Raw genomic sequence first — 14,049 nt, 5'->3', positions numbered from 1 at the left:
GTTTATGCAATGCTAATAATTAAAAAAACTCCTATAATTGACAAAAGGACCTCTAAATTAAAAAAAAATTTTTTTAACTCTGGTGGGGCACAGTGGTCAATTGAGCAATGATATGGCGAAAAAATTATTTCATTAGACTTTTTCAATAGTTGTGGTTAAAAATACGTAGTATTGGAAAAAAAAACTATTTTAACACCAAATAAAGTTAATACGACAAAAAAAATGGAAAATTTTATCAAAGCATAAGTTCGCCAAGTGAACATGGTAATACTTTTAAATAATAAAATTGATAAGCTGGAATAAAAACTAAATGGTATTTATAATTTTCTTTAAAAACTAAAGTCAGTAAGATTCAAAGGTCATTTTCAGAACCAGATTCAGACTACCTAACTACTTGGAAAAGAGGAGTTAAAAGCAATTTCCTGGTTTTATTTGAGATTTGAGGTTGTGAATAATTTTTCTGCTTTTTGTGTTTTGTTGACAAACTTTTGACAACAGGGTTACTCGAATCCATCAAACGCAAAAACAAGTCTTTCAAACCATCAATTCATGAAGTTTTGCTGGTATAGTCAGATCTGATCAAGTGCATGAAAGCATAGTTTTCTCCTGGCTCCTCATTTGTCAATCCTATAGGAAATGAACGGTTTTTAACCGAAGTCTTACAATGACAGAAAAATTTGTGAAGAGTTGATGAGATTGGAAACCATTTGCAATAATCAAAATAGATTGCCTTAGTTTTAACACAATCTCTTCCTATTTATTTCAGCATCCGAGGCAAATCCAAAAGCTAGTGCACCCCAAACTGAAGCCAATTTAATGACAAGAGATTCAGGAATGCCACAAATTTGGCCTGTTACAGCTGGAAAGAATTTTAAAATTTTGAAAAGTCATGACTAAAATTAATAACTAACTTAATTTTTTTTTTCTAATGTTGTACTGGAATATTTTTCTTAAAAAGTTGCCTCAAATATTTGGCATGCAGGAAAAAATTTCTTCAAATATCAATTATATAGTTGCATGGTCCAAAACCCATCAAGTTAATAAACAAATCAAGGTAGTACTTGAAATCTTTCTTGAGTTTTTCGTCTCTTAATTTCATTTAAGCTATTTCATCCTCTGAACCCCTCAGTGAAATTTCTTCAAAATTTTTTGTTTATAACCAAGATGCAAAATGGCTTTAAAAGAGCGAATTCCAAAATTCAAAATACTTGCTCCATAATCCAATCTTTGGCAGAAAAATCTCCAGATTGGTTTTTAATTTGTCTTGATTGGTGGCATTATGGGCAATTGCTCGTTGATTGACAAGCAGTCAGTTGGTTTAGGATCTTTTTATCAATTATGCAGAAGATTCCTTTGTATGTCACAATCACCAGTAAAATAATTAGCTGAGCTAAATATCCCAGAAGTTTCGTGAATTACATTTTTTGACAGGCCTTACAATTGTCAGAAAAAGATTACTTTACCTTTGGAGAATTAACCAGAATGAGATCTTGAAGGTTGATAATTTTTTATGAGGTTCTAGCTATTTTACAAGCTAGATTTTGTTTAAACTCAAATTCAATTGCTTTTCTAATAGGAAGACATAAACTGTCACAGTGAGCATCCTTGTTGTTTTAAAAAATAAAATCTTTGTTGCTTTATCTGTGACTTAAAGTGGAACCATTTGTGAGACAAGGTATGCTTTGCCATCTAAAACTTTCCTTTTGATGTATGGTAGCAAATGGACCAACTCCATAATGGCCAAATTGGAAGTGAAAGCAAAGATTCATTGATTCCTAGAAAGAGTCTTTAAGCTGTTGAAAGGGAAACTTCTAGGAATATCCTAATTATAAGGAAAAAATGGTGTTATCGGAAAATCGATTTTTATGTCTTAAAAGTTTATAAAGTTTTTTAAACCTGCATGCTATATTCTTTTTTTACCTTTTGACTGTGTGTTCCAAAAGGTTTTAAAGTGGAACTTTTGCTGTCAGTGCATCAACTTGAATTCCTTTAGGACTACAGTCTTTTTTGCTTCAAGAACTTCAAGTAATTAAAATTAGGAACCTAAGTTGAAAGTACATCAGCAAAGCACGGATAATTAATCTTTTTTTAACAAACTGAGGAATCACAAAATATGTTTTACTTATAGCATTGTAATTTGGCCAAATGTTTATAATGTTTCAGCACACTCCTCTTTTAGCTGAAAATATGTTCTCTTGAAAATATTGTTGTTGATGATGAAGGGAAGGGCAGCAGTTTGTGTATTTAGAGCAGGCATCTGAGGTGAAGGCTTCAAAGCTGCCTTCAAGACTTTGTCAACAATATCTTTAAGCCAATTTAGTAATTTGCGGACTATTAACCCTAGTTTTATTGGAGATTGACCTAACAAGACGCCATAACAGCACCATGTTCATGATTGGCAAAAACTTCTACACTTGAAAAGTTGTTTCCCAAGGAGAGATTTTTTATTCAAAATTTTGTAAAGATTATCCTACCTTTAATTTTTTAGGAGAAAAAAGTTAATAAGATATTAAAACAATCCTTTCATGGATAGTATAAAATCACATTATTTATAAAAGAAGAAAAAAATTAAAATAAAAATATTATCATTGCAGCATTTGATTAAGTGAAGTTTGCTCAAATCAACAATTTTTTTAATTTACGAATTCTTTTAGGCTTCAACTTTTTTTAGAAGTGTATCAGGAATAGTAAAATCCTTGAAGAGAAAGCTTCTTTTTGTAGCACCTTCAAAGTGCCTTTCAAATGTGTCACTAAGCTCCTCAAAAGTGTCTGACAGACAAGAAAGGATAAAGATTTCAAAGAAGTTCAGCTGACCAATAACATCGGTAAATTTCAGCCCGCTAGTTTGCATAGGTTTCAGAATGTCTACTCTTGCAATGGGGTATTTTTGGAACAGAACAAATATATTTTTTCTTACCAAGTAATACAAAATTCTTGAATATCAAATATTTTTTTTGAAAAAAATAAAAACAAATAATTAAACTGCAATTTGATTTGAAAATAAAAAGAACTAAATTTTTCAAAACTTTAAAATCGGACAAAAAATAAAAAAGTTATAAACTGTGTTCGATTTGTGGCGGATGATAAAATTTTTTCACTCACGGAAATTTTAGCGAGTAAGGATTAACCTGTTTTTTCGACGTATGAAAACACAAGTGTCAAGTTTAAAATTTAAAAATATCTATTTTGCGGAAATATGCGGACACAAATTTTTCATTGTCCGAAAGAACAAAGATTGAGCTTTAAATCAAATATTTTACAATTTTTAACACTTTTCAACAACTTTTTAAAAAATGCAAATAATTACCAAAATTACGATAAAAATATTAGACTTTTTCAAATACTAGTCTAGGCTTATTCAAAACAAAAAAATATAGTTTTTTTTCATTGAACCAAAAGTTAAGGAAATATATTTAATCATAAATTGATATTTTTTAAAATTTACTTATCCTCAACTCTTTTCTAATTTTAAATGAAAAACTAGGTTTTTTCATGCAAGAAAAAAAAAATTTTTTGAGACAAAAAAAAAGAAAAAAAAAATTTAATATTTTTTGAAATTGAAGTTAGATACTTAACAGTAAAATTAAAAGGGCTCAATTGCTTTTTCAACAATTATGATTTTTTAAATATTTGCCCAATTTCATTACTCAGTTAACCACTGTGTGGGGGTGGGATGTATCCTCCTAGTCACTGGCATCGCGACACTAACATGTTGCTAAAGAAGTTTAAATAATATATTTATCAAAAATTAAATATATCTTCGGGGGTTACTTGTTTCTTCAGTCACTGTTAATTTATACAACTTTATATCAAAAAAAGAATGTATTTACATTCCACTTCCCCTACACTTATTTAAATCTGCCGATGTTCGTTACTACACTGCCACTATGGCCATATCATACAATTTATGTACGCATTAATTATTTTTACATTATTGTGTAAAACTTTAAAAAGTATAAATAATGAATAGATATAATTAAACAACAATAATAGTTAAAACATATAAAACAACTTTAAAATATCACGATTTAAAAAAATTTTATCTTAAAGAAAGTAGTACCTTAACCCTTGCTAGCCGCGCCTTAAAAATATTTAGTTCTGATTACCTACGGCACTGCGCCAGCATGTCGTTAAAGCAAAAAATTTAAAATTTAAACGTTTTATTGGCTTACATTTTTTTACGCACGTGCAATAATGGCTTTCAAAATAATAATTAAAATTTATGTGTATTGAAGTGCATTCATTTTTTTTTTAGGAAGTGGGTTCAAATTTGTTGCGTAATTCTAGAGAGAAGAGGGTCAGTAAAATGTGAACTTTTTTTACTAGGGAAGAGATTAGGGGTCTAAAATTGCGTGACGTAATTTGTGGACAACCCCTAACCCCTAAAATCCAAGTTAGCGGTCGCAAAGGACGCTTAACGTCAAATTAAGAATTTGGCATTCTTCTATCTACTGAGATTCTATCTACTATATTTGCTATTGAAAACGAGTTCATTATTATTACAAATTTTTGGCATGTAATATTTGCAATGGTTTTGGGGTATTTTGGCAGACTCTATGCAACTGTGCGATGATAAGGAATGAATATTAAGGATGAGTGGAAACTGAGATTTAAAAACGTTATTTACACAATCAAGTAAAGCTTCAATGATATTTGAAATAAATTAAGCAACCATAAGCAGCTATTGCAGCTAATATTTTATATCAATCTAGTTAGTAAAAGTAATAAACACAGAGGTAATAAAGTTAGAGATATATTGAGCAGAAAATTACAATATTTACAATGCCATTCTATGTAAACGTTAGGAAATACAAATTTTTATTAAACCAATTATAAAATATATAATTATATACATATTTACAGTATAAAATTCAGTTATTTTTAAATATTCAGCGTTAAAAAATGACCAGGAGAGATCATGCTTTTACAAATATCTTAGTTAATAAAAAGCGATGAAAAAAACATTTTCAAAAAAGCATTTGCAAAAAGTAAGCTATGTTTGCTTGGATTTAAAAAAAAAGATATAAACAAATCTTACTAGTTTGTAAGAGCTTGACTTGCAAGCTTCCACAAACATAATATTTGCAAAAGTTTTAACAAGATTTAATCAATTTTTCATATTCATTGTGTTAATTCAAATATCTTATTAAGCATAAATTTTTATTGAAAACAAATTAAAAACTTGTGTAAGAAAGCAATATTCAAACACAATTATATAAATATTACACAAATTACATTACATTAACATATTACACAAATTACATTAACATATTACACACTACATTAACATATTAGTAAAAATTATTTAATAATATACAGCATTTCTAGTCCAATTTTATAATATTAAACTGACATTTATTGTAAGAAGTAAAATGAAATTTATTGTTCCAACGCTTCTATGACTGAACGAATTAGATGAGGATTCTGAAGTATACCATTATGCTCTCCCATTGGAAACAGCCGATGAATAATTTGTTGTTTTTGCTTACCTTGCCACAATTTACACCCTTCTAAGCTTTTTAAGTTTACAGTTCCATCTCCATCGCCATAATATATATTAGGATAATTATCTTTAGCAAATCCAGATTTATAATACAAAACTTCAGGGGTTTCAACAAGATTTCCATAAAAACAATATATTTTCACTCCAGGTGGTTCATTACTCCAAACTTCTGGGACCAATTTTAAAATCTTTTGAGCAATTGGATAGTTTATATCTTCAAAGAGAGTATCATAGTCCTTTACAGTATAACTTCGATCATTAGTCTTCACAATTACCTAAATTTATTTAAAAAAAATAAGGTGCACAAATGTTTGATAAAGTACATCTTTCTGTTTTAATAGGAAACCTACCTCCCCCACCTTTCTATTTTTGTAGCAAGGAAATGTAAAAGAACAACAATATTGGAATTTTATGAAAGCAGTTAGACAATGTTCAGATAAGTATTAAGGTAAATGAGGGAACAATTGACCATGTGCCACTAGTTGACCATTTAGAATGAAATTAGTTAAAATAAGCCCTACTCTTGTAAACAAATTTAAAAACAGGGGAAAACTACTCTCCTGCCATTTGGCTGTGCACTTGTAAACATGGCAAACATTTGATAGTTTTTAAGAAAGATTGCTGACTCTCAATGAATGTGCTACGGTTTTGTCTAATTACTTAAATTTTCTTCCATAATTTGCTAAGGAGATGTCGCAACTAAGGTTATTTTTATAAGGTAAGCAACTTTTATTTTAACATAAGATAATTATGTTTCAAAATAGATATGTTTGATACTAATTATTATTTATCATTATTTATTGTCACTTTAATGTCCAGTTATTAGGGTGGTCAAATAATGAATCAGAAAATTTAAACAATTAAGTAAATGACAAGGGTAACCAATCGGCTGATGGCTAGGAGACAGCCACAATGGTTAAGAGTGGCATTTCTTCCTATTGGTGGCCAGACAAAGAAGTTAAGCTCGTATATATAAAAAAACAAATTCAAAGGAAAATCCACCATCCAAACTTGTGTTCTCAATGTGGGTCGTACCTTATACCAAAAATGATCACTCAATCATCATTTCATTTGTAATAAAATGTTGTATTTATGTTGCATCAAAATTATTTAATGTCTTTACATTGTTATATATGTTATAAAATGTTGAAATAAAAAAAAAATATTACCACTGCTTCCATTTTTCTATCATTGAACATAAAGTCAACTACTAAAGTAAAGAATGGTCAAATACTCAAAAAATTTTTTTTAGACAATCAATTTCCTACATAAAACCATGCTTTAAAAAACAGATATGAAAAAATGAAAAGATATTACTTTGTAAAATATTTCTTGAAGGTATGCTAGTAGATAGTATTGTAAGTTGTTTGACTAAATATTTGGCACACTATCTTAAAGATATGGCAGTCATATGAAGTTTTTTCTTTTATGAGGTCAATTACTGGTACATTTACCTTAATCCAAACTTAAATTGATTATTTATGATGTAATTATTTAGATGAGGTATATGAAACATTTATCTGGCAAAAATACTCTCCATATCTCTAATAAAAACCTCTAAAATATATCTCAAAGTTATAAAACCTTTCAATTTAAGAAAAAAAAAAAAAACCTGTGTACATTTGAATTTTTAAGTACCTCGTTATCATTCCAAAAATTTGAATTTGGTAATATAAAACTCAAGCTAGAAAATGAGCGCTGAAATTCTCTCAATTTAATTGGACTGTCAAGAAAATATGGAATTCCAAAGCTATCCCCAGATATATATGCAAGAACAGCTTTAACTGATCCTCCAAAAACACCTGAAAAAAGAAAAAATATTTGTGAAATATATATATATATATATATATATATATATATATATATATATATATATATATATATATATATATATATATATATATATATATATATATACATACAGTAGTGGCCAAAAAATTAAGGCAGGCTACGTTTTTTAAACTTTTTTAACTTATTGTTTATTTATGGCGTTATTACCTTGGATACAAATAATTTTTTTATTATATTTTGATTTTTCAAGATATTTTGATTTATTTTACACCGTCAGGTTGCCATAGTTGTGATATGGGTAAAAAGCGTAATATCAAAAACTTTGTTAAAGGTAAAATAAATGCACTATTTTCGGAGGGCTATTCTCAAAGTAGTATAGCAAAACAATTAAAAGTATCAAGATGTGCCGTGCAAAATGCTTTACGTGTGCAAGACTATTCAAATCGCAAAAATTGTGGCAGAAAACGTGTGAGTACATCACGAGAAGACCGTTTTTTAAAGAATGTTGTTAATAGTGAGCCCCACACAACATCTGCAAGGTTATCACAACTTGCTATGGAAAGGGGACTTACTATTAGTTCGAGAACAATTAGAAGAAGGTTGTGTTGTGACTTTGGTCTAGTTGCAAGAAGACCAGCTAAAAAACCTTTATTAACTCCATCTCAATTACAAGCTGGGATTAAATTTTGTAAGAGTTTAAAAGACAAGACACCGAAATGGTGGGAACGCGTAATGTTTACAGACGAAAGTACGCTTCAACAAATTAGAAGCACGGGCTATAAAACTCCACATGGAAATCACTAAAACCAGCATTTTCCAGCAAGATTCAGCACCTTGTCATACAGCTAAAACAGTTAAGAAGTGGTTTACTGATAATAAAATTGAATTATTATCTAATTGGCTCTCAAGTTCACTCGATCTTAATGTTATTGAGAACTGCTGGAATATAATGAAGCAGAAAGTTGCAGCACATCAGCCAAAATCTGAAGAACATCTTCAAAAAGTTCTTAAAGAAGTGTGGGCTAATGAAATCACTCGAGAATTTTGTAAAACATTAGTACATAGTATGCCAAGAAGAATACAAGCCGTGCTTGATAATAAGGGACATCCGACAAAGTATTGAACTATAACATTCAAGTCATTTAAACTTTTGCTATAATTTGCTGCTATAACCATTATTTTATTAAATATTAACAATTTTTGATAATTTTTATCTATTTTTTTTCATTTATTTTACTTTTTCTATTGTGTTTGTTCAATAAAAAATTTACACTGCAAAATTTGAGTAATTTTTTATGACGTGCCTTAATTTTTTGGCCACTACTGTATATGTATATATATATTTGTATATATATGTATGTATATATATATATATATATATACATACATATATATAAGAACCAGATGGTAGCACAACTCGATCCCCTACTCCGCGACATACAGTATTTCTTTTTAGTAGCAGAGTTGCGAAAGTGCTTTTACTAAGATAGTTTGGTAGCATACTAAGGTTGCTATCAAAGAAAAATCAAAAGCGCTACTCTGCTACTATTTAAATTAAGAAATATCATTTGATATTGTTTAAGTTACAGACTTGTTCATATACTGAAAACGAATTGTTAGAAAAGTAAATCTATCAAAATATTAAAATTTTCCTGTGTTATCAAAATAATCTCAGATGTGCGCAACTTGATTTTAAAACATTGATTTTAAAACATTGACATTTGTGCTTTATATAAAATGGCTGCAACTAACATGTAGTGATTTCGCCGGTTAACCGTTTCAAAAACCGGATAACAGTTCCCATCATTTTGCAAAAAAGTTTTTTACAAAACACGAATAAAACTTTTTAATTCTAGCGCGGCTTGCTGTCAAATGCACATTTTCTATCAGCCGTTTTATCATAATTTCAATATAATTTAATTTGCTTTTACTTTGGTGGGAAATAAACTAAGTTCGACGATTTTTAAAGCTTGTTTTCGCTGAGCTTTTTGTTTTTATTTGTAACTGATATAATTATTTTTTAATTTTTAGGCCGATTTTCATAGAGTTTTTTTTTTTAAATCTAAGGATATAAATTTAACTTTGATAACAAGTAAAAATTAATAAACGGGGGGTCTTAATAAGCTAGGGAAAAATAATCAAAAATTAATAAACATTACATGGAAAAAGACATTACAAAAAAATTACACATAAAGTCGTACAAACATATTAACAACCACTATCAAATTTATATGCACTATAATTACAAAGCCACTTGACGTCACGGAACATTCTAACGTTTAACTTAATATAATTACAAATTATAAGCCCTGCAAATTTTTTTTATCAAAATGTTTTAATATCAGCGGATTTTTAAAAGCATTCTCTTATCTAAAAACATTTGATCAGGAAAAGAAAGATGTTATAAAGTTAAATTGCGTGTATTTAAAAAACTTATTGTTATGCGGACATAGATTGAAGCATGGATAAACTTGAATGTTCTCAAAACATCTTGGTCCGGAAAAATAATTTAAAGAACATTTGATAACACTAAAATACCGCCAAATCTACAAATAAACGAATTTTATTGGTTCAAAAAACACGCTGAGTAAGCAAAAAAAGTTCCAGAATATTCCGAAAAATCTTTCTTAAAAATGAATTGTTAAAGTTGCATAAGTAATAAGTAATACTTTGAGATTTCTATTGTAAATTGTTATAAGAATATATTATCAAACAAAACTGATTAAATTAACATTTAAATTAATAAAAGAAGTTTATAATCTTTTATCAATTAAGATATGTCAAACAATATGCGTCATAAGTAAGTTGTTACTTTCTATAAAAATTATAAGTCGGTTTTTATTATTCAAAAATAGATATTTGATATTCGAAGAAAATCCGGTTAACCGAAAAACCGGATAACCGGCGAAATCACTACTAACATGATGCATTATTTATACTATGCATACATATCCATTAATCTAAACTTTTCTATTATCTTATTGAAGTAATCTAAAATTGAAGAACATTTTTTACAAATACAATTTCACAACAACTGCTAGTTTATTATAGTGACAAATTATAAACGATGTGATATATTCAATGTTGTTTACATTTGAAATGTCTTTGTGTAAAATTATGCTCATTCTTGTTACTTTTTACTTTCAGTTATTTTAATTATTTTTGTTTAATGTTAAAGTTCTTTTAGTTGTAGTTTTTATTTTAAAAAACAATTTTAAAGAGTCAAGATGTTAAAAGAAGCCTAATCTGGGAAGCTCTTTGCAATATCATGTTCAACCTGCATTATGAGTTAAGTATTAACGGGAGGGTGTGTAGAAGCAATTTATTTCAAAAACTTCCAACAGAAAACTGTTTCTTGTTTCAGAAAATAACTTGCAAATCTAAAAGTGTTGTGGTCAATAAAATTGGTATTTTAACTAGATTCTTTTAACCCTCAGGTTGATGCAACAACTATAGACAATGGTTCAAAATATCTTAGTGTCTTTAACCAGTATGGTTTAGTCAAGTAGGAAAAACAGAGAGAGAAGATGAATCCTGAATTGCAATGATGATATCATTCTACTAAAGCATCGCCCTTTTGCAGGTCAGACGATGAACTTGCTGACTTGTAAGAATAACTAAAAATTGCCAGGTTTGAATTTGAATCCTAGGCCATTGTTTTTAAAGTCAGCTGCAAAGACTTGTGGGATATGGTATATCTAAAATAAGAGGACTGTGATGGCAAATGACATCAAGGCACCCCTTAGTTGGCAACACCAGCAACCTTTAGATTGAACTCTGTCAATGATGTGTTAAAATACTTATCAATCAAAAAACAAAATACTCTATATGTATTGTTGTATATAAATATAACAACCTAAAGTTTCTAAAGTTTATATTTAAATGGTGTTTCCATTCTTTTGAGCATCCCTGCTATAAGCTGCTAGTTGTCAACTACATCTGCCATTAATATAGCACAGTGGACGATACAACAGATGGAGTAAAAAGATGCATGATTTTTTTGTGTGTAATCAACACCACAAAATTAAACTGTGCCAGAATCTAACAAGACTCACCAGGCAAATGCTGGTGACATCAACATCATCGGTAAAGTTACAATTTACTCATTAAAAAATAACAACACTTAATAAAAATATTGTGTAAAACACTAGAAAAAATGCAAAATAATTTAAAAAAGTGTTGCTTTTTATTATTCCATATAGATATCAGAAACTCAATGTGGTCGAAGAAGAAGTTTTTTTCTTTTGCTTTTTTGAAAAAACAACAACAAAAAATTTCAGTAGTGGACTAATTATGGACTAACACAACTAATTATAAAGTTTGATAAAGTGTGTGTATATATATATATATATATATATATATATATATATATATATATATATATATACATACACTTTATCAAATAGATATATATATCTATTATATATATATATATATAAATATATATTTATTGATAAATGTTGTATATTGCTGGAAATACAACTCTTGTCTGTTTAAGAGTGATCAATATCTTTTTGAAAAAAAATAGATGAAATAGTATTAAAATACTTTAAATGAAAAAATACAACTTTATAATAGCCATTATAAAGTTGTATTTTTTCATTTAAAATATTTAAATATAAATATAAATATAAATATATATATATATATATATAAAAATTAAAAGGAAAACTAAAAATATATATTTAAAACATTTTCAGGGAAGATTAAAATCTACTTTTAAAATCTGTTTTTGAATTTCATTAGATCCATTTTCATCATGATCCAATTTCATCTGTTTTACTAGTGTTTAAATGTATTTAAAATGCAAATAAATTTATAATCATCATTTAATTTCTGTTTCACTATCCTCATCTTGTTAACTTTATGAATTTAAAAATTTTTTTGTCCACAACAACTTTAATTCAACATCATAAAATCATATTTAGTGTAAATAAAAATAATATTGGACCAAAAAAAAGTTTCTTTCTCCAGTGCCGGGTTCCTTAGTCAATTGCAATTAACAAAAAGATCCAGCATATAGCTGACATAATTTAATTCATTTAAAATCAGATATTAAAGTTTTTTTTAATTTTTAAAATTGTAAAAATGTAAGTGCCAAAAACAAACATCATTTCACTTGCAAACTTGAAGTCTATGACACCAATACTTAAAATAAAAATAAGTTAAATGAAGTTTAAGCATTTAACTATATTAGTATTTCATTCTGACCAATTAAGTATTTCCTAACAGGTATTTATTCTGCAAAGACACAATTTTGCAACTTTTTGTCAACATGTCAATTGATTTTTTGACAATCAAAATTATGAAAACTCTTTAACTGCTTGAACCTACTTCTCATTAAATATCTTATATCAAGGATAGAAAAGTGTCTCAAGATTTCTACAAAAAACTCTGAAAAAAAAACACTTTGCAAACCTGATATTGTAATCCAAGCTCTAATAAACTTATCTTTCCATTCTTGTGTTTGTCTTTTTAAAAAGTAGAGAGAGTAAGGAGCACCCATACTGTGTGATATCAACATTATAGATTGATTACCATTATCATAATATGTTTTTTCAATCAACAGATGTAAATTTTCAAAATAATCTCCAGCATTATCTATGAATAAAAAATGTGGTAACTAATTTTTCTGTATTATTTATTTCAAACTTTTTTTACAATGAGTAAAAAAAGTTTGAAGCTTGTATATGTTTTTATATTATTCATTTTTAATTTTTAATTTTAAAAATATGCTACAAAAGTATGTTTTAAACATTTATTAATTAATCCTTGACAATTCATGCTCAAAGTATTGTTAAACCAAACTCTACTAAGATGGCAGATTTGCTCAGATACTTTATGTTTATCAACTTGTGCTTATTTCGCAAAAAGTATTAAAAAATAAAATTTAAATTTGTTAAACTGACCAAAAAACTAACAAATTGAGCTAAATATATAATCAAAAACATATAAAGTAAGATTTTAAATTTATTACAAACTAAAAACTTGTTAACTGTTTTACTTATTTGTCATTACTTTTTCATAAATTAACCCCATTAGAACATAAAGACTGCTAAACAATATTTTCATGTTTAAACAATCCTTTATTCTAAATAAGTGTACCATTTATGTTTTCTATTTAAGAGTTATTTTTTTCTAATTATGAGTTTATCTGTTTCAATGAATTATTAAAAAGTTTTATAAACAATTTTTAAAAACTTAATCCACAGTAGAGTTGTTAACCGAAAGGTTTTGTAAAATTCTGAAAAAAAAATTCTTTAGAAAAAATATTGATAATGAAAAACTTTTTTTGTGCTGAAATAAACAAAACAATTAAAATCGCCCATATTCATTTTGCAAGTACTCATTCCGAAATATTGCATTATAGCTAAATTAAACATTGTATAGCTAAATGAATAGAAGTGTAAAAATTAAACATCTTTATGTACCAAAATGTTTGTAACTAAACGTTATTTACAGAATCACAAAATATTAACAATATAAAAATTTACTTTTTAAAACAATGATAAAATATAAAAGTTTTATGTCAAAATGAATTCTTTTGCAACAGTAACTTGTGGATCAGTCACTTTAAGAGAAAAACTTATGAAGTCAATACGGATGTATTTAATTATGTTTTATGAGCCAAAAACATTTAAATAACTAAGTAACAAAGTGCTATTTATTTATTGATATTGATAAATAATGGCATTCATAATATATACTTCTAAAATGCCATTTAATAAACAAGAATTAAACAATGTAAATAACAT

At 27.5% G+C, this 14,049-nt stretch overlaps 1 protein-coding gene across 1 annotated transcript in view; it reads right to left on the bottom strand.

The window, feature by feature from the left end:
* Positions 1-5,143: 5,143 nt before the first annotated feature.
* Positions 5,144-14,049, bottom strand: part of LOC136072066 (lysosomal phospholipase A and acyltransferase-like) — a 37,238-nt gene continuing 28,332 nt past the window's right edge. The window contains exons 4-6 of the mRNA XM_065820180.1: positions 12,713-12,895; positions 7,142-7,305; positions 5,144-5,778 (exon numbers count right to left, since the gene is read on the bottom strand). Coding sequence (XP_065676252.1) covers positions 5,380-5,778; positions 7,142-7,305; positions 12,713-12,895 — 746 coding nt within the window. The 3' untranslated portion in view covers positions 5,144-5,379. The remainder of the gene's footprint in view (positions 5,779-7,141; positions 7,306-12,712; positions 12,896-14,049) is intronic.

Source organism: Hydra vulgaris, chromosome 15 (genome assembly GCF_038396675.1).
Source record: "Hydra vulgaris chromosome 15, alternate assembly HydraT2T_AEP".
NCBI classification, from domain to species: Eukaryota; Metazoa; Cnidaria; class Hydrozoa; order Anthoathecata; family Hydridae; genus Hydra; species Hydra vulgaris.
This window is presented reverse-complemented; position numbering and strand designations above follow the sequence as displayed.